The sequence below is a fragment of the Heteronotia binoei genome, chromosome 6, assembly GCF_032191835.1.
Source record: "Heteronotia binoei isolate CCM8104 ecotype False Entrance Well chromosome 6, APGP_CSIRO_Hbin_v1, whole genome shotgun sequence".
In the NCBI taxonomy this organism is placed as follows: domain Eukaryota; kingdom Metazoa; phylum Chordata; class Lepidosauria; order Squamata; family Gekkonidae; genus Heteronotia; species Heteronotia binoei.
Genome location: NC_083228.1, coordinates 89016308 through 89039702, shown reverse-complemented (window position 1 = coordinate 89039702; position 23395 = coordinate 89016308). Strand labels below are relative to the sequence as shown.

General features: G+C 41.7%; 1 protein-coding gene across 4 annotated transcripts in view; it reads left to right on the top strand.

Moving 5' to 3' along the window:
- FARP2 (FERM, ARH/RhoGEF and pleckstrin domain protein 2) overlaps nt 1-18486 on the top strand; it is a 132708-nt gene extending 114222 nt beyond the window's left edge. For 2 of the 4 annotated variants that reach the window (XM_060242107.1, XM_060242106.1), the window contains exons 19-27: nt 6546-6676; nt 9014-9082; nt 10919-11008; nt 11640-11722; nt 12238-12353; nt 12992-13155; nt 15586-15693; nt 16134-16285; nt 16838-18486. In XM_060242107.1, the coding sequence (XP_060098090.1) occupies nt 6546-6676; nt 9014-9082; nt 10919-11008; nt 11640-11722; nt 12238-12353; nt 12992-13155; nt 15586-15693; nt 16134-16285; nt 16838-16928 (1004 nt within the window). In that variant the 3' untranslated portion in view covers nt 16929-18486. Of the gene's footprint in view, nt 1-6545; nt 6677-9013; nt 9083-10918; nt 11009-11639; nt 11723-12237; nt 12354-12991; nt 13156-14144; nt 14285-15585; nt 15694-16133; nt 16286-16837 lie in introns of those variants that run through there. The other 2 variants (XM_060242108.1, XM_060242110.1) reach the window with 2 other exon arrangements.
- The last annotated feature ends 4909 nt before the right edge of the window (nt 18487-23395 follow it).

The window sequence follows — 23395 nt, the reverse complement described above, 5'->3', positions numbered from 1 at the left end:
TTAAGGGAACTTGGCATAGTGCACAGTCTACTGTCCCTCATTCATGGGGTGAAATTGGCCATCTGAGAATCTCTTGTACCCATTAATAGAACTAAGAACAGTTTGGAAACATAGGTACTAAAGTCTCAAAAGCCTGAAGACAGTTATGGAGGATTTTAAATCAACACAAAGTAGGTGTATTGCACCTTTTCCCTGAACACTGATATTTTCTTATTGCTTCCATACCTTCTGCTGTGCCTTCCACATCTCTACCGGGTTCGTTACAAAGTGCTGGTCATTACCTTTAAAGCCCTATATGGTCGAGGACCTGTCTACCTTAGGGACCGCCTCTCCCCATATGAACCCCAGAGAGCACTGAGGTCAGCTGGAAAAAACTTGCTGACCACCCCCGGACTAAGAGAGGTGAAGCTGCAATGCACCCGCAATCGGGCCTTCTCCTCTGTAGCCCCGAGCCTATGGAACCAACTTCCAGAGGAAATGCGGGCCCTGCGGGATCTTGAACAATTCCGCAGGGCCTGCAAGACCTTCATCTTCAGACTGGCCTTCGCTGAAGAAAGAAGCTGCTAAGGATAACCGCCACCACAAAAGAACGAATAGCAATAGCACTTTTATTAATTTAATTTAATTAATTGATTAATCTTAAACTCATTAGAATCTAAAATGTTGGATGTAACCTTGTTTTTATATAATGCTGTTAGCCGCCCTGAGCCTGCTCCGGCGGGGAGGGCGGGATACAAATAAAATTATCTTATCTTATCTTATCTCTATAATATAAACCACAGGGTTTTTTTAAGAGAACTTGCTTCACAAGATACAATAATTTATGTACATACAAATGCCCTTTGCTTGCATAGCTTACTTTGAACAGTAACTGCTAAGTTACTTTGGCATAGAGCATAAGCAACCTCTCAAAAAGTGGGCAGCCCTGTATTACAGAAGCATTACAGAAGTAGGTTAAATATACTTGGTCATGTTTGTTCAGGTTTACCAATCACTTCTCAGCTTTCAAAATGCTGTCTTATTTTGTATTAAATATACTCACATAGCTTTCCATTTCTTATGCAGAAGAAAAAAATAGGTGTCATACGTTGCTTTTGTTGGGACCATGTTCCATGTGTGACTAGGGACTTTTGTGTATGTTAAAAGGCCCTGTGCTACAGATTGTGTTCTCAAGGCAAAAGTGTGTACTTCTGTTCTTTAGGAAAATCAGTGCCAAATAAGCAACCACAAACCTGGCAAAATATGTTTAATTTATGAATATGTCTGCCCTACTGTCTTGTGGTATTGAAACTTTCCTGTTTTTATAGTTTATAAAATACTTATTTTGAGCTTAGTTGGTGTCCTGGTACACTGCTGTTCATGTTCAATGTGATTTAATAGCAGTAATTTGCTAAAAAAAAAACCTCCTACAGAAATAGGGGATTATGTTCTGTTGGCACAAACTAACTAAATATTGAAGCTTGCAGGCTGGGATCCAAAGAGCCAACAAGCACATCCAAGGGTTTGGCTGCACTCTACAGGATTTTTATGTTTTTCTTTATGAACAACATATAAAAAAGTACTTATCAAATTTCATAATAACCATTGTTTAAAAGAGACAAGTGTCAAACCCTGCTTGGATATACTCAAGGCTTTTTTTAGCAGGAATGCACAGGAACGCAGTTCCAGCTGGCTTGGTATCAGGGGGTGTGGCCTAATATGCAAATGAGTCCCAGCGGGGCTTTTTCTTTTTAAAAAAGCCCTGTGTGAAACAATGGTGATAGAATCATAGAGTTGGAAGGAACCTCCAGGGTCATCTAGTCTAACACCCTGCACACTGCAGGAAACTCACAAATACCTCTCCCTAAATTCACAGGATCTTCATTGCTGTCAGATTGCCATCTAGCCTCTGTTTAAAAACCTCCAAGGAAGGAGAGCCCACTACCGCCTAAAGGAGGCTTTTTTATTTTTCAAGTCTGTAGAGAGCTTATTGAGCCAACTTGGCTTCTTTAGGCTTTATCCATTTTTCTTCTCATAGGAATCATCTGTAATAGCGCTTTCAGTATTTCACTTTTAAGAAACTCCCACCCCTCTTTGAACCCCCTTCTTCCTAAGTATTTCTGACCATGGGATTTTACTCAGCATAGTTCTAAGTTTATTGAAGTTTGCCTTTTTGAAGATCTATAAATCTGACTACGTATAGCTTTTCCCTTCCCTAAGACTGTAAATTCCAGAATCACATGGTCACTACTGCCCAGGGTGCCCACTATTTCCACTTCTTCAATCAATTCTTCCTTGTTGGTGAGAATCAAATCCAAGATAGCAGATCCCCTTGTTTCCTTCTTCACTTTCTGGAAAAGGAAGTTGTCGGCAAGACAAGTCAGGAATCTATTTGACCTTTCATTTTTAGCAGAGTTGGATGTCTGGGTAATTGAAATCTCCCATGATCACTATATCCCTTCTCTTGGAGAACTTTACAGTCTGTTGTAGGAGTATCTCATCCAAGTCCTCTGCCTCACAATAATAACACTGTTATTTCTTACTCCTTTTATTTTTACCCACTGATGTCAGTGGGTGTGGCCTAATATGCAAATGAGTTCCTGCTGGGCTTTTTCTACCAGAAAAGGCCTGGATATACAGCACTAGTTGTGTGATTCTTTGGTCTCCAGCCTCTGTTTTTAGTTTTGTAGCCATCTTTTTGTTTTGTTTTTCATTTTTGCATTCCTGTATCTCCACTTACATTATTCTTCTTTCCATGACATAAGTGATGGTAACAGCTACCAGTGATACAATAGTTGCCCACTCCCTGGAACTACCAGCATTGTGCTGCTGCTTCCATTGTATCCTGTTCTGTGTGCGTAGCAGGTATAGAGCTTCAGCCACAGTTGCTGAGTAGCACTATGGAGGCCATTCTCATAGCTGCATTTGTTTCCGTTTTAGCAAGAGAGAGAAATGAAGCAGTGGGAACATGTCTTCCATAGTTAGTGCTGCCCTCTAGGGTTGGGGGCTGCATGTAGAACTTTTTCATTTTCCTTTTTTCAGTCATCTTAAATCTTGGATAGAGAATGAGTTCTGCATAGAGATGTCCCAACACTGCCTTGTTTAGCACTGGGCAGTGTTACAAAGACCATGTATTTTGCTGTCTCCCTGTTGCCAGAGGCCACTATTGTGCCTATGGGAAATCCTGGTCACCTGGGGGCAGTTGCTATATTACAAGAAAGGTTTATACTTATAATATACTAAAATTGCAAAATCCTCATCCCCATTTGCTTTGTAATATGGTACTTGTTTAACTTTCAATTGTTTTTGCTTGCAAATCACATTGCAGGTAATGTTCCCTCTAAGCCAAGGGTGTTGAACTCATTTGTTATCTTACATAAATGAGACCTTGTCAGGCCGGGCCATGTATGACATAAAATGTAATGCCAGGTAGAGGAGATATAAACTTTATAAAGGACACAGACAAACACAATTAAAGATTTTGTATCTCTCCCATGTGATCAAGGGAACTGGGCAAAGTAAGCTCTGGCTCTTTCCCTTCCTCCCCAGGGGATGAGGAGGGGGCTGAGCCTCAGCCAACAGAAGGAAAAGAGGCTTTGCTCAATAGCTCTGCTGTGTGATTGAGAGAGCCCGGCAAAGCAAGCTCTCCCTCTTCCCCTTCCTCCCCAAGGGAGGAGCCTCAGCCAATGGAAAAAATAGAGGCTTTCCTCTGTAGGTCCTGTGCGATTGAGCAAGCCTGGCAAATCTAGCTGTGATGCAGAAGGAAGCAAGAGAGAGGAAGAAGAAAGCAGACATGCTCACAGTAGGGCTCCAATCCCCAGGTGAGGGCAGGGGATCCCCCAGTTTGGAGGCCTTCCCCCCGCTTCAGGGTCATCAGAAAGCATGGGGGAGGGAAATGTCTGCTGGACACTTCATTCTTCTCTATAGATACCGATTCCCATATGGTATAATGGAAAATTGATCCATGGGTATCTGGATATCTAGGTGGGCTGTTTTTTGAGGTAGTGGCACCAAATGTTCAGCATAGCATCTGGTGACTCTTCTCAAAATACCCCCCAAATTTCAAAAAGATTGGACTTGAGGGGGGCAATTCTATCAGCCCCAAAAGAAATTGCCCCTATCCTTCATTATTCCAAATGGAGGGAAGGCATTTAAAAGGAGCTTGGTCCCTTTAAATGTGATGACCAGAACTTCCTTTGGAGTTCAGTTGTGCTTGCTACACCCTTGCTCCTGGCTGCATCCCAAAGCCTCCTGGCTCCACCCCCAAAGTCCCCAGATATTTCTTTAGTCGGACTTGGCAACCCTAGCTCACAGACCTGATAGGAACCCTCTGGGGGCACATTTGAACACCCCCTGCTCTAAGCTGTGGAGTGTTGTGAGCAAAAAGAGCTACTAGCATTAAAGTTGTGAACAAGCCTATATTTGACTATCACGTAAATTAGATTTTTAGAAAATTAATACCATAATCTTGTAAGAATCTCAGAAGTCTCAGAATATCTAAACAGTAGCTGAGCTACTTAAAATAAGTGTTGGTAACTGTCATTGACTATCCTTTAAAATGATCACAGGAATAGCATGTTGTGAAATGCCTTCAGAGAAGACTAATCACTGGGCATTATTACTCTATCTGGAAAAGTAAAAGAAGACCCTAATTCAGATATAGTTCAGTATTCAAATTTGCATATTGTCAAATATTCCATGTAGTCCAATCATAGAGTTGCCAACTCTGGGGTGGGGGATTTGAGGATGGAGCCTGGGAAGGGTGGAGTTTGGGGAGGGGAGAGACCTCAGCAGGGTAGAATATAGGATCATAGAATCAAAGAGTTGGAAGGTACCTCCAGGGTCATATAGTCCAACTCCTTGCACGATGCAGGAAATTCACAAACATCTCTGTCCCACATCCTCAGTGACCCCTGCTTCATATGTTCCCCAGAGAGCACTGAGATCCAGTTCCCAAAATCTTTTAAAAATCCCTGGACCAAGGGAGGCTAGATTGAAAATAACGAGGGAGCAAGCCTTCTCAACAATGGCCTCCTGATGGTGGAATCAACTCCCAGAGGAAGTGCGAGCCCTGTGGGACCTGAATCAGTTTCACAGGGCTTGCAAAACCGCCCTCTTTCAGCTCACTTTTAAGATGGAACCCGGCTAAATTGACTTCTAGCCATCCTATACATGTTTCTGAATTGTAGCACCTTAATTAATAACTCATAATGGCTAACTGTTTTATCTAATTTTTAACTTAATTTATAAATATAATTCAACTGTATTTTAATCTGTTTTATTGGAATGATTGTATTTTATTGAAATCATGGTTATACCATGTCCTGTGAGCCACCCTGAGCCTGCCTTTGGCACGGGAGGACGGGATACAAAAATAAATTTATTATTATTATTCATGTCCACGGAATGGAACACACAATAGAGTCCATCCTCCAAAGGTAAATAATTTTCTCCAGGGGAACTGATCTCTGTAGTCTTTTTGAAAGAAAATAAAATCCCTGATAGGCATAAAGAAATCTAATCTAAAAAAAAATCAGAATAAGACAAAATAATTTCCTTTTAATTATTTCCCTTATCCCAAGGCATCTCTTTGCCTCACCCCTTCCTTTTAATGTGTGTGTGTGCATGTGTGCATGAGAGAGAGAGAGAGAGAGAGATCAAGTCTTAAAGTAAACAGTGGAGCAGGGTGATTGCAATGTAAATGTAAATTATGCTTGTCAGAAGAATCCCCCCTCTCTCTGAAGAAGTGTGTGTGCACATGAAAGTTTACACCTGGAATAAAACTTTGTTGGACTTAAAGGTGCCACAGGACTCCAACTTTGTTCTCTCTTTTTCCATCCTCTCCCTTTCTCCCCAAAATTAGTATGCTAGCATATGCTAGCACACTTTAACAGGAAGACTGATTGCAGGTTGTTATTTGGAGTATAATTATTTAAAACAAGAATTATGGGATTAGAAATAATCCATTCTCAATGTTTTCAACATAGTGTTACTTACTTAGACATTACTTTTGTGTGTGCAAATTGTAATTACTGCAGTGTGAAGGGAGAATAAGGCAAAATCACTCTCCTCTTCCTCTTTGTCAGTGACACAGAAAAAATTCACTTGGTACAAGAACATGCCAGCTGGGTCCTACACCTCATAGCAACCCCCTGGACTATGTGACTGTCCACAAATCACAACCTCCAACATCAGCATTTTGGAGGGTTGGGGGCAGGGGCACTGAGAGAAGGCACAAGACAGGAAAAAGACATATGCATGCATGTCCTTAGGCATGTATTCTGTCAGATCCAAGCCCATGTAATGAAAAAACCATGTAACTTCTCAAAGTTCAGTGTTTCTTACGTATGTGTAATTTTAGTGTAGAGATAATACCTGAATTTTTATATGGTGTTTTATCAAATGGAAAATTAGCAGTACTATATTAAACAGAGTTGTACCCTTCTAAGCCAATTGATTCAATGGCTTTCAAAAGTAGTAAATGTGTTTAGGATTGCACTGTGAGGCCTTTGATTTCCCCCCTTCTCTGGTCTGTTAGTTTTGGATTTTGTGATTCTCTTCTGCAGATGCACTGAAGGAGGTCACAGAAATGACATCACAGCTTCAAAACAGCCTCATCCGCTTGGAGAATTTCCAGAAGTTAACAGAGTTACAACATGACTTGCTTGGCATTGATAACCTTGTAGCTGCTGGCAGAGTAAGCAGCTTCTTTTGGTTTAGCTTTAAACTGTGTTACTTTAAAGAACTTTTCTGAACTTGTCTACTAATTGCTCAGTACATACTCTTAGATGATCACTTTATTGCAGCATTTCTCAAACTGGGGTCCAGGGAATTGTGGCCCTCTAGAATCAGCTACCTTCTGACACTTGGTAAATATCAACAGGTTCTGATGTGAGTGAATAATAAAGTCAAAAAACACCAGAATAACAATAACACTTTTACACAACATAATGTATATGCAAGCTACATTTATTAAAATACATGCATAGCAATAGTCATCATTAGTAACTTATAAACCACTCCTGATACTAAATTCACAAACACTCATAATACAAATACAGCTGGAAAAAGAGTTCTTTTCACTCCCGCACACTGTCTGCTGTATGAAGATAATAAGGTACAGTTCCTCAGAAGCAAATTGACTTCCTGCTATTCTCCCTTATGTTCAACAACTTGGGTGGAGTCCTCAGATCTCCAGCACAGCTTGTCTCCAAGATAATAAGGTACTGTAGTCCGGGATTCCTCACTGTTTCAGACCTTCGTCAGCCTTTTTCTCTCAGTGTTTTATCCTGGAGCCTCAGTACAACATTTAACAACTTGGATCAACGCATGTTAATAGCTCTTTCTGTTTCCGGTTTATAAGTTACTAATGATGACTATTGCTATGCATGTATTTTGATAAATGTAGCTTGCATATACACCTTCTGACACTTGACTTGTAGGACCATGTGCAGATAATACATTATCTTTAAAATGGCTTTTAAAGAGTAGGTGATGTGGGCTTCACTGTATTGCTTTGAGAATGGATGGCTTGATGGGGCTTGCATGGTATACCACACACTTTGAAAGGCAGTCATACAGTACATCTTGGGAAGAGGGGAAGGGTTTGATGACTCTGGAAAAAAAATTAAGATCAAAATTGGGGTCCCTAGGTTATGAAAATGTGAAAACTACTTTATAAGGTTTGTTGACAAAGATCAAGCTACTCTTTCTCAAACGTATATCTTCAGCATCTTTCCATTCTGAATTAAGATTTATATGTACTTGGGGCCAAACTAGACAAGATGTGTTCCTGAGTTTTTCTTGAGAATGGCCACCATTTTAAAGAGTGAGATCTTATCTAGAAACTCCTTTAAATTGCACTGTGGGTGTCCAGTTCTGATCAGGACCAGCATAGCCTGAGGAAAGGGAAGGAACATGCCTTCCTCCCCTCCACATTATTTTTCAAACCCCAACATTATTTGCCTGTAACTCCCCCCCCCCCCGCCGCCATTTTAGAACAACAACAAAAAAACACAGGGGAAGGCAGGACCCCTCCTGCCCCTGTGCTGTAGTAGTCCTCACTACAACTGAGTCCCTGCAGTGCAGTTTAAAGGAGCTCCCAGGTGGGAATTGGCTGTTTATAATGGTGCCACATGCTCAGAAGAAACTCGGGGTTGCCCGTCTCATCTAGTTTGGCCCTGAGCAGGTTTTTAGTCCACAGATGAGGCAAAGACTAGCGTCCATTGCTGATGGCTGCATTGCAGTGCAACCTGTCTTCATATACTTACTGTGAGTATGTTGGAAGGGAAACAAATGGGGGTATTTTGCACAGCTCCAGTTCTGAGCTACAGTTGCATATGAAACTGCTGTATACGGAATCAGACCACTGGTCTATCTAGCATAGCATCTTCATCTCTGATTGGCAACAACTTTATAAATTTCAGCAACTGCTATGCTAGATTAACTTTAGCAGCATTTCAGGGGTTCATGTGGCACCTTCAGCACACAAAGGATATACTGTACCACTAAGTCACTCCCTGAGCATCGAGTGCCATTGGGGAAAAAAATGTGTGAGCAGTTCAACTTCACTTTAGATCCTGAACAGATCAAGTACTTATGTGTATCAAGTTCCTGTGATCTAATTAGTAGAGCTCTTGGATCAGTCTCCAACTTGGTCTAAGACAAAGTGAAAAATGTTCAGTGGGTGAGTATAGCAAAGTGAGAATGAGTATATTTTAAAATGTTCATTAGGTCTTGGTAGTTATAATTAGGTAACATATTGCTATTATTTGCAGCTTTATGCTTTCTGTTGAGCCTGGTCAGACACAGCAAGGATAAAACATTCTGTTGTCAGGTTGTTGTTGTTCTGGTGTAGCTGCCTTTTTAACTTAACACCGACTCAGACCAGTTGCATCTGCGAACACTTTTTACTTTTACAGCATGACATTTTAAATAAAAGATAAAATTTGGGCGTAAAAAAAAAGATTGATGTATTTCATAGAATATAAAGAGTAATTAAAACTGATTCAGTGTTTGTGTAACTTTTCTACAGGAATTTATCCGGGAAGGCTGCCTGTACAAGCTCACCAAAAAGGGTTTACAACAGCGGATGTTCTTTTTGGTGAGTGGTGTCTGTGCTCAGGGCTGTGGCATTCAGTGATGTTTTACAGAGTTTAACTTGCTACAGTAGTGTTAGGATTGATGTAATTAAAGGCAAGTTCACTATTTATGTGAACTGTTGCTGTTGTTTTATAACCTAAATTTAAATCAGCCTTTGTATGCAGTGTGGAGAGTTGTTTGTATGGTCACAGGCACTTAATGCCACCAAGCTTAGGTTCTGTGTTTCTTTATAGATTCAGGAGATATTGTGGTACAGTGGACAACTGCTTTGTGTGTTCTACTGGATAAGCGCTTGCTTTTGTCAATTTTGGGTAGTGTTCAGGTTGATGTTCAAGCTGGTTTCCACACAGGGGCAGGTTTGTGTGGTTTCCCCATAGTTGCTGCAGCTGACAATATGTTGCAGCAGCAATGGTTCTTCTATGTGGCAGTTTCCTGCCCCATTTCCCTGACAACGTACGTGTCTCACCCCTGGCCAGTGAGACTTTTTCAGTTTTTAAAAAAATAATCAGCAATTAATATCGTTCTTGCAAAATAACATAGTAACATTTGGGTATAAGCTTGTCTTAATTCCCACCTTTCATTTTTAAAAAGTCTCTATCCTCTTTTGTTGCGAGATATGCCTCCCCTTACATCTCTGCTGTAAAAGAAGCTAGAGGCTTACTTTTCAAAAATGAAAGCTGGGAATTCAGATATCCTTATAAACAGATTGTTATGACTTTGTATCACTGCAGTGATATTCAGTTTCTGTTTATTTCTTTTAAACCCCTTACCTTGGTGGCTGGCTGCCATGTGGGTGGGGAAATCTGAACTTTCCTACCCATACTTCAGCCAATCCAGACTTTGCTGTGATTTCCCCCAAATCTTTGCAGCAGAGCAGGTTTTATAAAGATTAGAAAAGAGACAGAGAAATTATTGGAGATGCACAAATGCACCCAGTGCTGTGAGGAAGCAGGGAAAAAACATGGTTGCAGTGATCTCAGGGCAGAGTGCTTACTTCCTGCTGAGAAGACTGTCTACATTTGCACCTATGAAAGCACAATGATGTTTTCCCCCCTTAGTTTAGAAGTGTTCCTGGTTTTCATAATGAGAGTGAGGTAGTTTTTTTTTAAAGGAGCAAGGTGGCAAAAATGTGTGGTTGAGAGGCAGTGATGGTCATGAACCAAGTTAATTTCTTTAATGCTGTTGGGGGTGGGAGGCATTACACAGTAGTGGAGCATCTGCTTGGCAGGTTCAATTTTTGTCATTTCCAGATGTTTTTTTTAAGGATCAGTAACAGATGATGTGAAAGACCTCTACCTGAGACCCTGGAGAGCTGTTGCCAGTCTGAGTAGACAGCACTAACCTTGATAAACCAATAGTCTGATTCAGCATGAGACAGCTTCATCTGCTTCTTCTCTCCTTGCTTTCCACATTGTGCAGAAACTGGAGACAGAAGTCTTCTAGGAACTTTAGTTAGTTGTTACATCTGCACGTGGGTGCCTTAACAAATTGAGGTTAGCTTTTTTCCCAGAAACCAGTATTGTTTACAAGGATTAAACTGTGAATCTTAGTTACTGGGAAAGAAATTAACTGCACTTTGTTAAAGCACCTATTTTTTGCTATCACAACTAATTGATATTAATTGAAGACTTGGTTTTCAATCTTGGGTATTGTGCAATGAGGAATGAGGGAAGATGTGAACCTTGCTATTAACCTGGCTCATAGCTGTCACAAACAAAATTTTATTTCTTTGATATTTTTAATTGAGCTGGAGGTGAGGTTACAAAGCCTAAAGATAAGGTATGCTTTGATCTGACAATGTGTTTTAACAATTTTTTTCCATTCTTTTTCTTTTCAGTTTTCAGATATGTTGCTGTATACAAGCAAAGGAGTCACAGGCACAAATCAGTTCAAAATTCATGGGCATCTCCCTCTACATGGGATGCTAGTAAGTGACTCTTTCCCAGCAGCTAAACATTAAAACAGTAAATCAGGCCACTGCATGTTAGCCTGGACTTTCTTTTCATACTGATCCTACTCAAATATGCCAGGTAGCTTTTTTTGTTGTTATGAAGCTTTTCCTCATATACACAAACAAATGTTAGTTACGGAGGGATAGAAGAGCAAGCACAGTTCACATTCTAGTATTAGGGTAGTTTCTGAGACTACATTTGGTGCACTTTTCTGGGAGTAAGTCCCACTGGGTAAAAATGAAGGTCTCTTTCTGAGTAGACCTGTTTAGTGTTGCTCCCTTAGGTTTGCTGATGTAATTTCCAGGAATAGCAATTTCATCTCACTGCTTAATAGAGATCTTTTTTTCCCTTTGATTTTTAGCTAATAGTGCTGGATCCTCCGGTAAGTTATAAAGATTCTGCTTACCAGCATCAAAAGTGGCAATGTGGCTATAGCTAATAGTTTTCCCAGTAGGAAAAAAAATAGTTGCAATGGAGCCAGTATTTCTGAAGTAGCAAAGATGGAAGATATGTTTCAGTTGTTAGGTCGTTTATTTTTCTGTCTGTTTATATTATAAATCTGAGTCAGCATTAACTGAGTAATGAGGCAAATTTCCTTTGTTGCAGGTGGAAGAGAGTGAAAATGAATGGTCTGTTCCTCATTGCTTCACAATCTATTCAGCTCAAAAAACCATAGTTGTGGCAGCAAGGTAAACATTGCAGTTAACAAAAAGGCAAGGACTGGAAAGGGGTGGTTTAAAATTGGTCTTTTATAGTGTGGTTCTGTCCAGAGTTATTTAAACCCTCTGAAATCTCTATAGCTTGCATTGCTAATCACACTGGATTTTCTTCTGCATATGTGCATGCATGCCATCCCCTCCTCCACTCCAGCCTAAGCAAGGGAGAGTGGAAGATTATCTGTTTAAAGTCATAAACAGCAATCTGCTTCCCACACTCTGCCTGGACATATGCTCCAAAGCCATGTCCAGGAGGCTGCATCCTGGCTGTTGAAATATGTCGGTATCTTAGTATACTGCTAATCCCTCTATGACTTTGTAAACTTGAAACTGTATGGAGTACAAAATGGTTGAATAGTAATTCTAGTGGCAAACCTTGCCTTTATGTGGAAATATATAAACTATAATGGCATCGCCCTAAATATTGGATGAACACAGTAAACTACATACAGCAGTTGAGTGCTAACTGTCCCATTTATTTTTCCCAGCACTCGTCTAGAAATGGGAAAATGGATGGATGATCTAAACATGGCAATTGAAATTGCCAAGAAATCCAGTGAGAAAGAGATGTCTCTAGACAATTCCATGTGCAGCCGTTCTAACAGTGAGTAATATGCTGCTTGCAGTTTTTGAATCCTGGATAGATGTGCAGTCTGCATGCTTCCTTAAGACAAAAATAGCATAGATCACATAGCATACAAACCTTTTGGCTAGAGCAACCAGCTCCTTCCTGGTGCTTCAGGCTTGGTAAATATGAAAACTCCAGCTGGGAAAGCAATAGTAGTAATGCATTTTGCATTATTTTTCCTTTCCCACTTTTTTCCATTGGAAAGCATCAGTCCCTTTAAACCTCAGTTCTTTTAGGTGTGACTAGATGTTTATATCTTGCATTCTCCTGACTGGCTCCTCTTATCTGTGGGTTTTCCCTCCATGGCTACTGAGCCACCTGTGACATTCCTCTGTCCAGTTTTCTTCTTTGAGTAGTGCATCCAACCCTTACAAGAAATTAAGACCTCTCTCCAATGGTTCCACCCCCCACCCCCATCCTCAAGCTACATTTTTTTGTTTTTAGCATAATGACTGAGAGAAGTCAACTCTGAAAAGTTTTGGATTATGAAGCCATGGAGGCACACTGACCCTTTCTGTTGAGAGAGAGGTTCCAACATACTTAAGGGATCCATGTCGCTAGCACTATCCACATAAAACAGTCTGTTAAATTCTTGCTCCCTTCTCCTCCCTCAGGATCCTCTGATGAGGTTTCTCTAGAACAAGAGTCCGAAGAGGACATACATTCTTCTCGTAGCTCCCTGGACAGGCAGAGCCACCACCGTGCCAACACTACCATGCATGTCTGCTGGTACCGCAACACCAGTGTCTCCATGACTGATCACAGTGTGGCCGTCGAGGTACCCAGCAGCAAAGCACATGCCACTTTCACTTACCAGTCTTGTCTTGGTTGCTGGTTTCTCTGCACTGTTTGTATATGTGGGGTACCCTCACCATTGCCGTCAGTAATTTCAGTGGCCACGTGAGAGAGCAAGTGAGCGTGTGTGTACATGTGGTCATTGCATGTTCTTTCTATGTTTCTGGTTAGGGGTGCTTTGAGGAAAGAAGATTAAAAAAGGGGGACCACACCTGAATCCCCATATTTTCTTCCCAGGTCCTTTCTCTCTTTGTAAACTGTTCTTCCACCCTATCGTATTTGAACTGTCAAAGCCTAGATGTGCATGAGAGCCTGTCTTGACTCAGCATCTAGGTTTGATCTCTAGGCAGTGCCGTAATAAATGGGAAAAGAATTGTAAGACATACAGGGCAATGACATGAATATCTGTGTCTTCATTTTTGAACCTTGAGCTATTCATTGGGCTCCCCTAAGTAGAAATGTGCAAAGGGTATCTGCTGCTGAAGCTGTTTTAAGCATTACTTCTCTAAAATTGCATTTTCTCACTTCGTTTCTGAAAGATAGAAGTCGTTTTACAAAATGCAGCAATAGATTCTGAAATATGCCAGTTCTTGGTTTCTCTGCACTGTTTATAACTATGATTAATAAACTTGATCACCTAGACAACTATGGCTGCTGCCTTTTCACACTAATAACAAATGGAAAAATAGATTTTGGATGGGAATTTAAAAGTTGGCAGTTTCACCTACTGGCATTTTCTTCTTCTAATAGTCCCTTTTCTTTCTTTGGTAAATTTTATTTATCTTCTTTTCCCCCAAAGCACCGTAAGTGGTCATCTTAGACCCTGAATAGTGAATTCTCATGGCATCTTTGCATCTCTTCCCTCTTTAAGGCACCATTTGCTTTTTCATATTTCTTTTAACATACCTTTTATGTACTACCTTTGCTTGTTCTAAATCTTTATTTTTCTCTCTCTGCCCTCTTTCTGCTTAGTTTTCTGCTCTGTCACTGTTTCTCCAGAGCTTCCTCCTCGCTATCTGCTGGGCCAGACTCAACGGCCCAACACAATCACCCATGTTTGCTGGTACAGGAACCAGAGCCTATCCTTGTCCGACTATCTGTGCATGATTCAGGTAAAACTGCTTCTGCCATACTCATTACTGACAGAAAGAGTGGGTAGTCTGCGCTGATATTCTTGCCTGTGCCATCTCTATTAAAACACTGGGAACAGTATTGAGGATCTGGTGAGAGCATGTTAGGAAGCCCTGAAGCCTATTGCCAGAATCTACTGATTTAATCCCTTTTGGGTTAGATTTGATCTCAGTCAATAGCTTTTTTCCCACTGGGGTTTGTATTATACAACTCTGGTTTCAGTTTATCAGAACATTTACTTAAATACTGTTGGTATTTCTTCTATGTACTCTGCAGAGCCCTGCCTCTTCATCTTGCTTTATTTTGTGCTTTTCTTTCTTTCAACTGTCTTGTCTCATTCACCAACCCAAGAGTTTGTGTGTTGCGTAAGGAAGATGCTGGAACTAAAAGACAGACTGAAAACTAATGGACAGCTGTCAAGTCCACCTGAGCTAACATTTAAAGTAGTGCTACAGATCATTAGAGTTGCCTGGCTGGTAATCTGTAGGGGCCTAATTACATGAGAAGATGAGCTCAGGTGTGTGACTACAGTAAAAGTAGATGGTTAGAGGATTGCAGAAGTAACCAGCTTACCCAGGAGATGACTCTTTCTCAGTGATAACAGTCCTACAGCTCTTGACCCAATGGAAATAGTGAATCATCTGATCTGGTCAATGTGTGTAGGTGGAGAAGAGTAATCATGCTATGGTGGGGTGGAATGTATAGCTGCTTCTCTTTCTCCCATCCTACCCCCTCTTTGTTTTTAAAATATGGATGGATGCAAACTCTGCATCTAAGAGACTCTTTTGAGTGTAAAACATAAATTCAATGGGGAAGGCACTGCTGTGTTGGCCTGTTTTTCTTTTAAAGCTAGATGAGTATTCCAGTCTTGTGGTTTCATAATGCTGAGCACAAAGGCACCAGAGAAAGGGGTGGGGGAGAGAAGGTTTAAAATATGCAGTTACTGGGGAGGAGGTTCCTTTGCTAGTCATTACTTGCAATACAGGAAATACTTGGAAGGTGCCTGGAATGCAGCCACATTAGCAGTTGCTGTGGTGGTTAGAAACAATATAGAATTTGCAAGGGATAAAATATTGCACTTCAAGTTCTGGGAAGACAGTATCTCCACTACAGTAAAGGAACATGTGTGTTGTTACACAAAACAATTTGATCACGCAGAATAGACTTGTAGCCTCAGAGCCTTTGTGGCTCTGAATCATTTTAAAATCTGCAATGTCAGTAGCATGTTTTGTTTGGAAGTATAAATAATGATCTCATAATTTTTTTACTCCTTTACATGTAGAACCAATTATCAGGATATCTGCTGAGGAAGTTCAAAAACAGTAATGGTTGGCAGAAGCTGTGGGTTGTCTTCACAAACTTCTGCCTTTTTTTCTACAAAACTCACCAGGTGAGATGGATGTAGAATTGCTTCAGAACTGAATAAAACAGGCATAGAAATACTTCAGTGTGCCTCTGTATATGTGCTAGTTCTGACCTTAATTGACACAGGAGTCTTTTGTACCACCAGGACGGAAACAGCAGGTGTAATTTTCACCTCCCCTTAAGGTTTCTTTCCAGTGCCAGACCACCACAACCTAATCATGAACACAGCACTAACAGCAAGACTTCCATCATTTGGTGTTTGTAAACAAGTTGGTTTTTAAAGGCACCTGGTTGGGGGAAAGAGTAGATAATAAACGGGAGTCAGCCTGGGTAAGAATTACAGTTTTCCAGACAAAGCATTAATAAGGGTCTCATTGGCATAAATAAAACTAGTTTGTTTTCTTTGGCTGTTAATTACATGATGATTGACAAAGGAAGACACTAAGCAACCTGGTTTTTTTGCAGGATGATTACCCACTGGCCAGTTTACCACTCCTTGGTTATACAGTTGGAATCCCAGTGGAAGCGGATGGCATTCAGAAAGATTATGTCTTCAAGCTGCAGTTCAAGTCCCATGTGTATTTCTTCAGGGCTGAAAGCAAGTACACCTTTGAAAGGTAACTGCCATTTTCTCACCACTGTACTTTTTCAAAATGATTTGGTTGTCCTGAGATATCTTAGGATTGCTTCTGTTCATTGTTCTGGTCAGCCAGTGAGGAAACCTCTGGGATTCAGAAAGGAAGTGGCCTGTTTAGTTTTTAGCTTTTAAATAACAGGTCATGTTCATTGCTGAGTGCTGGAACACAGGAGATGGTGAAAGGAAAACTAGAAGGAATTTTAAAAATGACTCTTGATCTACTGTTCCTCTTCAAACTGATCTAGTGAGACATTGACTAGGCAGTGGAAAAGAGGTGTAGTGCTTCTCTTAGTTAATGCCCCCCCAACCATAGCAAGTAGCCTAATAGTGAAAATCTGTGCCCAAAGCATCAGATTACTGGGATGCTGTCATTTGCAGTAATGTAGGTTTTAAGAATTGTTGAGTATGCTTAATCTTCCAGAAAGGTTCAGTAAAGGTAAATGAGAAGTGTTAATCTGGCTACTGAAAATCAAATGTAGCAGATTAAAATAATTATGGCCTTGAATCTTTATATTCTGTTCTCTCTTTCTAGGTGGGTGGAAGTAATAAAGAGAGCTACAAGTTCTCCTGGGAGATCTAGCCTGTGCATCCCAAAGGATGAAAAGGAAAAGATCACAAACTGAAAAGAGACGGGTCTCTGTTGATGGTTAATAGTTTGCAGCACAGAAGAAATAAGGCAGGAGTTTGAGTTCAGCAGTAATAAAAAAGAAAACCTGCAGTGGCAAAGCAAACTTGGCTAATTTGACAGAAGTTGATGAATTTGCTGTAGTTCAGAAAGCAACCTTCTTGAATGGAACTGCAAAGACTATGGTGATGGTGCAGTCTGTTGAACAAATGGCAGCTGCTGGATGTCAAAGTGGCATACCTCTTTTCTTTTAAACTTACACAGGTAACAGCTGTTGGTGCTGCTTGTCACTGTCTGTCTTATCTTCAGTTCTCTCTCAAGGGGAAGAGGACACTCTGATACACTTGGGTTCTTCTTCCCATAATCCCTGGAGGCAGGAAACTGATTGCATTTTCCATGAAGGGGGGAGGAACCTACTCTCAGTCTTGTTCTTGCCTCCATCTGAGAGAGCAGTGGATTTTGAAAGCTCCTGAGATTTTCCTTTAAAGAGCTCCTTTGGTTGCACTTTGTTTTTATTTTTCCATATGTGTGCCTTTCCCTTTGTTTACAAAAGAAACTTGTTCTGGCCTTGTCCACCCCATGTCTGTTTGCCTTTTGCCTACTGCTTCAGTTATGGTAATGCATGCAGCTGAGGTTTCTGATCATAGGACCTCCTCTGAGGGAGAGTTGGGGGAGGTGGTCTCCAGGCAGCAAAACAGGACATCCCTGCAAACCAACCTGCCCTGCTGACCCACAGTGGCAGAGCAATAGACCACAGATTGCCTGGGTTGGATTATTAAGAAGCAGGCTTGATTTTTTTTTGTGTCAAAACTGCATTCCCTACTGATTAGTTGGGACAGCTCATCAGGCCTGCTTAATGCAGCCTTCTGCGGCTATTGAAGCAGCGAGTCAAAGAGAGATAGTAGCTCCGCACTAGGGGGGATGCCAGGAGGAAGGAGAGTTCTTTGTTGTTCCACCAGGCTTCCAGGACTGGCTAAAACAATTTGTCTCCAGTCAGTTAGAGAAAAAAAAGAGCTTCTTTACCTTCCTAACTCAAGGCCTCTTCCCCCCTCACCAATCAAACACCTTTAAAAAATTAGCTACTTCAAGGCCTCTAGATGAAAAGAAATGCCAGGGCTCCTCTTCGCCAGCAAACGCTGCCTATAAAAGCACCTTTCCCATTAGGAGCAATTATTCAAATCTCTCATACTATAGATCTGAAGACACAGATTCTCCCTTAGGATTCTGATGCAGATCTGGAACAGGATGATGATGAGGTTTTCTCTAGGGTTAGAAAGCTGGGTTCAACTTTTCCCTTCCATTCCTTTTGAAAAACCTGAGATAGAAAAGGAATTGTCAGATCCTACCAATAACCATGTACTCTTTTCCTCCCAAAGTAGCCAACTTATTGAAAGTTGCAGTGGTAGATGCTCCTGTAACAAGCTTAGCATTGGAGGTGGCTCTTCCAAAAGAGGGAGAGGGTACCCTTAAAGATCCTGATGATCAAAAAAAGTGACTCAGCTCTTTGCAGAGGCATGAGGCCATTGCCTTCTCCATTAAAGCTTTTGTTTCCATTTCTCTGGTGGCTTTGTAAATTGTCCCAAGAATACCCAGCTTTAAATCAGCACCTGTCAAGTTACATGCACAATTTTGAGAGGGTAGCACATGTCTGATGCTAGCCTGGATATGATCTCAGCAAGGGCCATAGTTTCCACAGCGGTAGCCAGAAGACATCTCTAGCTCAAGTTCTGGAATGTGGACTCCCTTTCTAAGTCTTATATGACATCTTGGCCTTTCCTGGGTGGCAAGCTATTTGGGGACAGCCTAGAGGACATCTTAATTGAGGCCAAGGACAAGAAGAAGGTCATGTTGTTCATTTATAAAAGGTAGGAGAGATGGCAGAAAAATCACGGTTCGCAGTACTTTCATTCTTACAGAATGCTTCCACAATTTAGATCAGACTCCAAGTGGCAGTCATGGACCAAATCAAAGCCGAACTTCAGAGCACAATTCAGCCCAAGCACCAACAAACATGATACCGATCTAGCTTCAGTGGGGGGATGACTTCAAAAATTCCATGAAGCCTGGAATTTATCAGTCACCAACAAATAGGTAAAAGAAACTATAACCCATGGCTATTCAATAGAATGTCAGCCCACCTCATGACAGATTCTTGAGCTCATTGGTCCCTCACTGCGCCATCAAGAGGCAGCACAAACAAGATGCCATCAGACATCTGCTGAAGATCACCACCATTGAAACTGTGCCATCATCACAAAGGTTCCTGGGCATCTATTCTATTATTTCATACTTCTCCAAAAGAATGGGGACTGGAAAGCTATCCTCGACCTCACATTTCTGAACAGGTTATAAGGTACAGAAAGTTCAAAATTGAGACCTTGAAGACTATTGTGGAGACCCAGCAGCCAGAGGACTTCATAATCTTCTCCACTTATTTGACCAAGGCATATCTTCACATGCTGATAACTCCCTGGAACATCTGAGTATCTGAGATTCAGCTTCAGTCAAATACACTTACAGATCATGGCCATGCCATTTAGGTGGGCATTAGTGCCCCAGATATTCACAAAACTGATAATCTCACTTGTTGCAAGCCTGCATCTCAAAGGAATCTATACCCATCCCTACTTCGATGACCTCTTTATAAAGTCACCTTCACAAAAGCAGGCACTCAGGACACTATCCAGTGCCTCTCCAGTCATGGTTCCCTAAGCAGCCTCCAGAAGAGCCAACACTTGCCCAAATTATCATGTATTTTGGGTCAGTGATAGATTAAATCCAGAAAAAGTGTTTCTTCCACTAGACAGAGCAGAGAAGACTGTTCAGACCATGAAACAGGTTATTCTCTGTGAAATCAATGAACCTGATGATCTTAGCACATCTTCCATGTTACAGGATTGTAGCTATCAAGACAGTCCTTGGGTCTGGGCATGGATGCTATTGCCATATCAAAGGCTCACAGCCTTCTGAAAGCACATCAGAGTCAGCATCTCAGAAAGGATCTTCTTTGGTGGACAACTAGGAAACACTTGCTTGTAGGCAAACCCTTCCAAGTGACCACAGACCTACAGATCACAACAGATGCCAGCCTGATGGACTGAGCCCACTGCGCACTGGGCCTCAGCATCAATCTTTTGGAGCTGTGTGCAGTTCATCTGGCACTTCTCCACATCCTAGACCATCTGTCTTAATTGAATATATGCATACAGACAGACAACACCACGGCCAAGGTACATGTGAACCACCAGGGAGTCACAAAAGCCAAGAAGCTGCAGCAGGAGTAAACTATCCTCATGTCTTAGGCAGAACACATCAGCGCATAGCAAATATTCAGACTGGTTCAGCAGCACCAGGCTAGACTAGGGGGAGTGGTCCTCAGCCAGGAAACATTCCAGTTCCTGGTTCTACATTCTGGCCTACTGTTTGTAGATCTCTTTGCCTCCCCAACAAATGCCAAGACACCCAGCTTCTTCTCAAGACACCAGTGTCATCAAGCAGACCAAGTTGATGCTCTGATGTCTCCTTTGCCATCAGGCCTTCGTTATGCCTTTCCCCCCATACCTTTGATTTCAAAGGTCCTGGAAAAAATGAAACAGCAGGAGGCAGCGCTGATTTGCCCTAGCCTCATTTTAGCCCAGGAGACCTTGGTTTTCCAGCCAACTGATATCATCAGTTCAATCTCCAGGGCTTTTTTCCTGGGGGGATGCAGAAGAACAGAGTTCCAGAGCCTCTTTGTGGACACAAAATTCTCAAAAAAAATTTAAAAGTTCATGAGGGGCACCTATGTGTTTCTCCTTCATTTCCTTCTTGAGAGTTCTGGCATCTTTTTCAGAAAAAAGCCCTGTCAACCTCCATGGAAACTTCCACTGTTGCCCATTATGCTAACCCAGGGTCCTATCTGTCATCCATATCTAGCTTAGCTTTGTCTGACAGAATGGAGATTGAGATCACACAGGATTTCTCTGATCAGGTCCTTCAGACCATGATAGCAGTGCAGAGAAGCTCCACTTTCAGAATTTACAACAGTTCTTGGAAGGCTTCATCATATGAAAAGCCATGTTGGATCAGGCCAATAGCCCATCCAGTGCAACACTCTGTGTCACACAGTGGCCAAATATATATACTGTGAGTAATAGCCACTGATTGACCTCTGCTCCATATTTTTATCCAATCCCCTCTTGAAGCTGGCTGTGCTTGTAGCTGCCACCACCTCCTGTGGCAGTGAATTCCACATATTAATCATCTTTTGGGTGAAGAAGTACTTCCTTTTATCCGTTTTAACCTGACTGCTCAGCAATTTCATTGAATGCCCACGAATTCTTGTATTGTGAGAAAGGGAGAAAAGTACTTCTTTCTCTTTCTCCATGCCATGCATAATCTTGTAAACCTATATCATGTCACCTCGCAGTTGACGTTTCTCCAAGCTAAAAAGCCCCAAGCGTTTTAACCTTTTTTCATAGGGAAAGTGTTCCAAAGCTTTAATCATTCTAGTTGCCCTTTTCTGGACTTTTTTCAATGCTATAATATCCTTTTTGAGGTGCGGTGACCAGAATTGTACACAGTATTCCAAATGAGACCACATCATAAATTTATACAGGGGCATTATGATACTGGCTGATTTGTTTTCAATTCCCTTCCTAATAATTCCCAGCATGGCGTTGGCCTTTTTTATTGCAATCGCACACTGTCTTGACATTTTCAGTGAGTTATCTACCACGACCCCAAGATCTTTCTCTTGGTCAGTCTCTGCCACAACCCATCAACTTGTATTTGTAGCTGGGATTCTTGACCCTAATGTGCATTACTTTGCACTTGGCCACATTGAACCGCATCTGCCATGTTGACGCCCACTCACCCAGCCTCAACAGATCCCTTTAGAATGCCTCTCTGGTTCTCACCACCCTGAACAATTTAGTGTCATCTGCAAACTTGGCCACTTTACTGCTCACTCCCAACTCCAAATCATTAATGAACAAGTTAAAGAGCATGGGACCCAGTATTGAGCCCTGTGGCACCCCACTGCTTACCATCCTCCACTGTGAAGACTGCCCATTTATACTCACTCTCTGCTTCCTATTAATTAGCCAGTTTTTGATCCACAAGAGGACCTGTCCTTTTACTCCATGACTCTCGAGCTTACTAAGGAGCCTTTGATGAGGAATATGGTGCAAGAGGAAATACTTGCAACCAGACACTTTGGATCTTTCTCAGGTATTGTCCTTCATAGAGGATGGAGAGTCTCAGGGTCTAAAGAGCAAGCACTCTCTGTTGCCAGATAGCCCTTCTAGCCGTTAGGGATACACCAGGCACCCAGCAGTGAAGAGATTTTTCAAGGGAGTTACTTTTGTCTCAGCCCCCTACAGTGCACAAGTTTCCCTCTTGGAGACTTCATATCATTCTTCAGACTGTAACTAGTCCTCCATTTGAGCCTCTGAGGGAGGTTCCCCTGAAGTGCTGTTTCCATCAGAAATGACTTATGCATCTTCCATAAGGACTTGGTGGTTCCAACTTTCATTCCGAAGGTCAACATACCTTTTCACAACTCACAGAAAATATATTTGTCACCTTCTGCTCAAAGACATCTCATCCTAGGGAGAATTGGCACTCACTTGACCTTTGCAGAGCACTTTGCATATACCAGAAGGACCAAGCCATTTTAGGAAGTTAGATTCCCTTTTTTGTGACTTTTCATCCAGCAATCAAGGGGGATAAGGGTTTCTAAGGCTACACGAAGCAGGTTGCCAGAAGGACTGCATCTCCTTGGCATATGAATCTCATGGCCTTCAGATCCTAGATGGGATCACAGCTCATTCAACAAGAAGTGCTTCTACATCAGCAGCATTCAATACAAATGCATCCGGTACAGATATCTGCAAGGCTGCTACCTGGGCCTTCAGTGTCAGTGTTTATCAGACACTGTACAACAGGGGTGGCCAGCGGTAGCTCTCCAGATTTTTTTTTGCCTACAACTCCCATCAGCCCCAGTCATTGGCCATGCTGGCTGGGGCTGATGGGAGTTATAGGCAAAAAACATCTGGAGAGCTACCATTGGCCACTCCTGCTGTACAATATAGACTGTGGCTGATGCAGCATTGAGGCAGAGAGTCCTACAGCAAGTGGTCTAGTCCTACTGTTGTATCTACACTTTGCATTCACCTTTCCATCCTTGAATCAGATGAGCTTTGTAACATCCCAAGCATATCAGAGTGCCCTCTTCCCCTCGAGAGAGAGCCAGAACATTGGACTTAACTTGAAGGTTCCTTCCTCCCAAGGGCAAGAACAACACTCTAGACCAGGGGTGTCAAACTCATTTGTTATGAGGGCCAGATCTGACATAAATGAGACCTTGAGGGGCTGAGCCATGTCAACTCGGGCCATGTGTGTACCTATTTAAGATTAAGTAGCAGCGATATAAATTTTATAAAGAACACAGACAAACACAAATATATTTTTTTAAAACTTAAA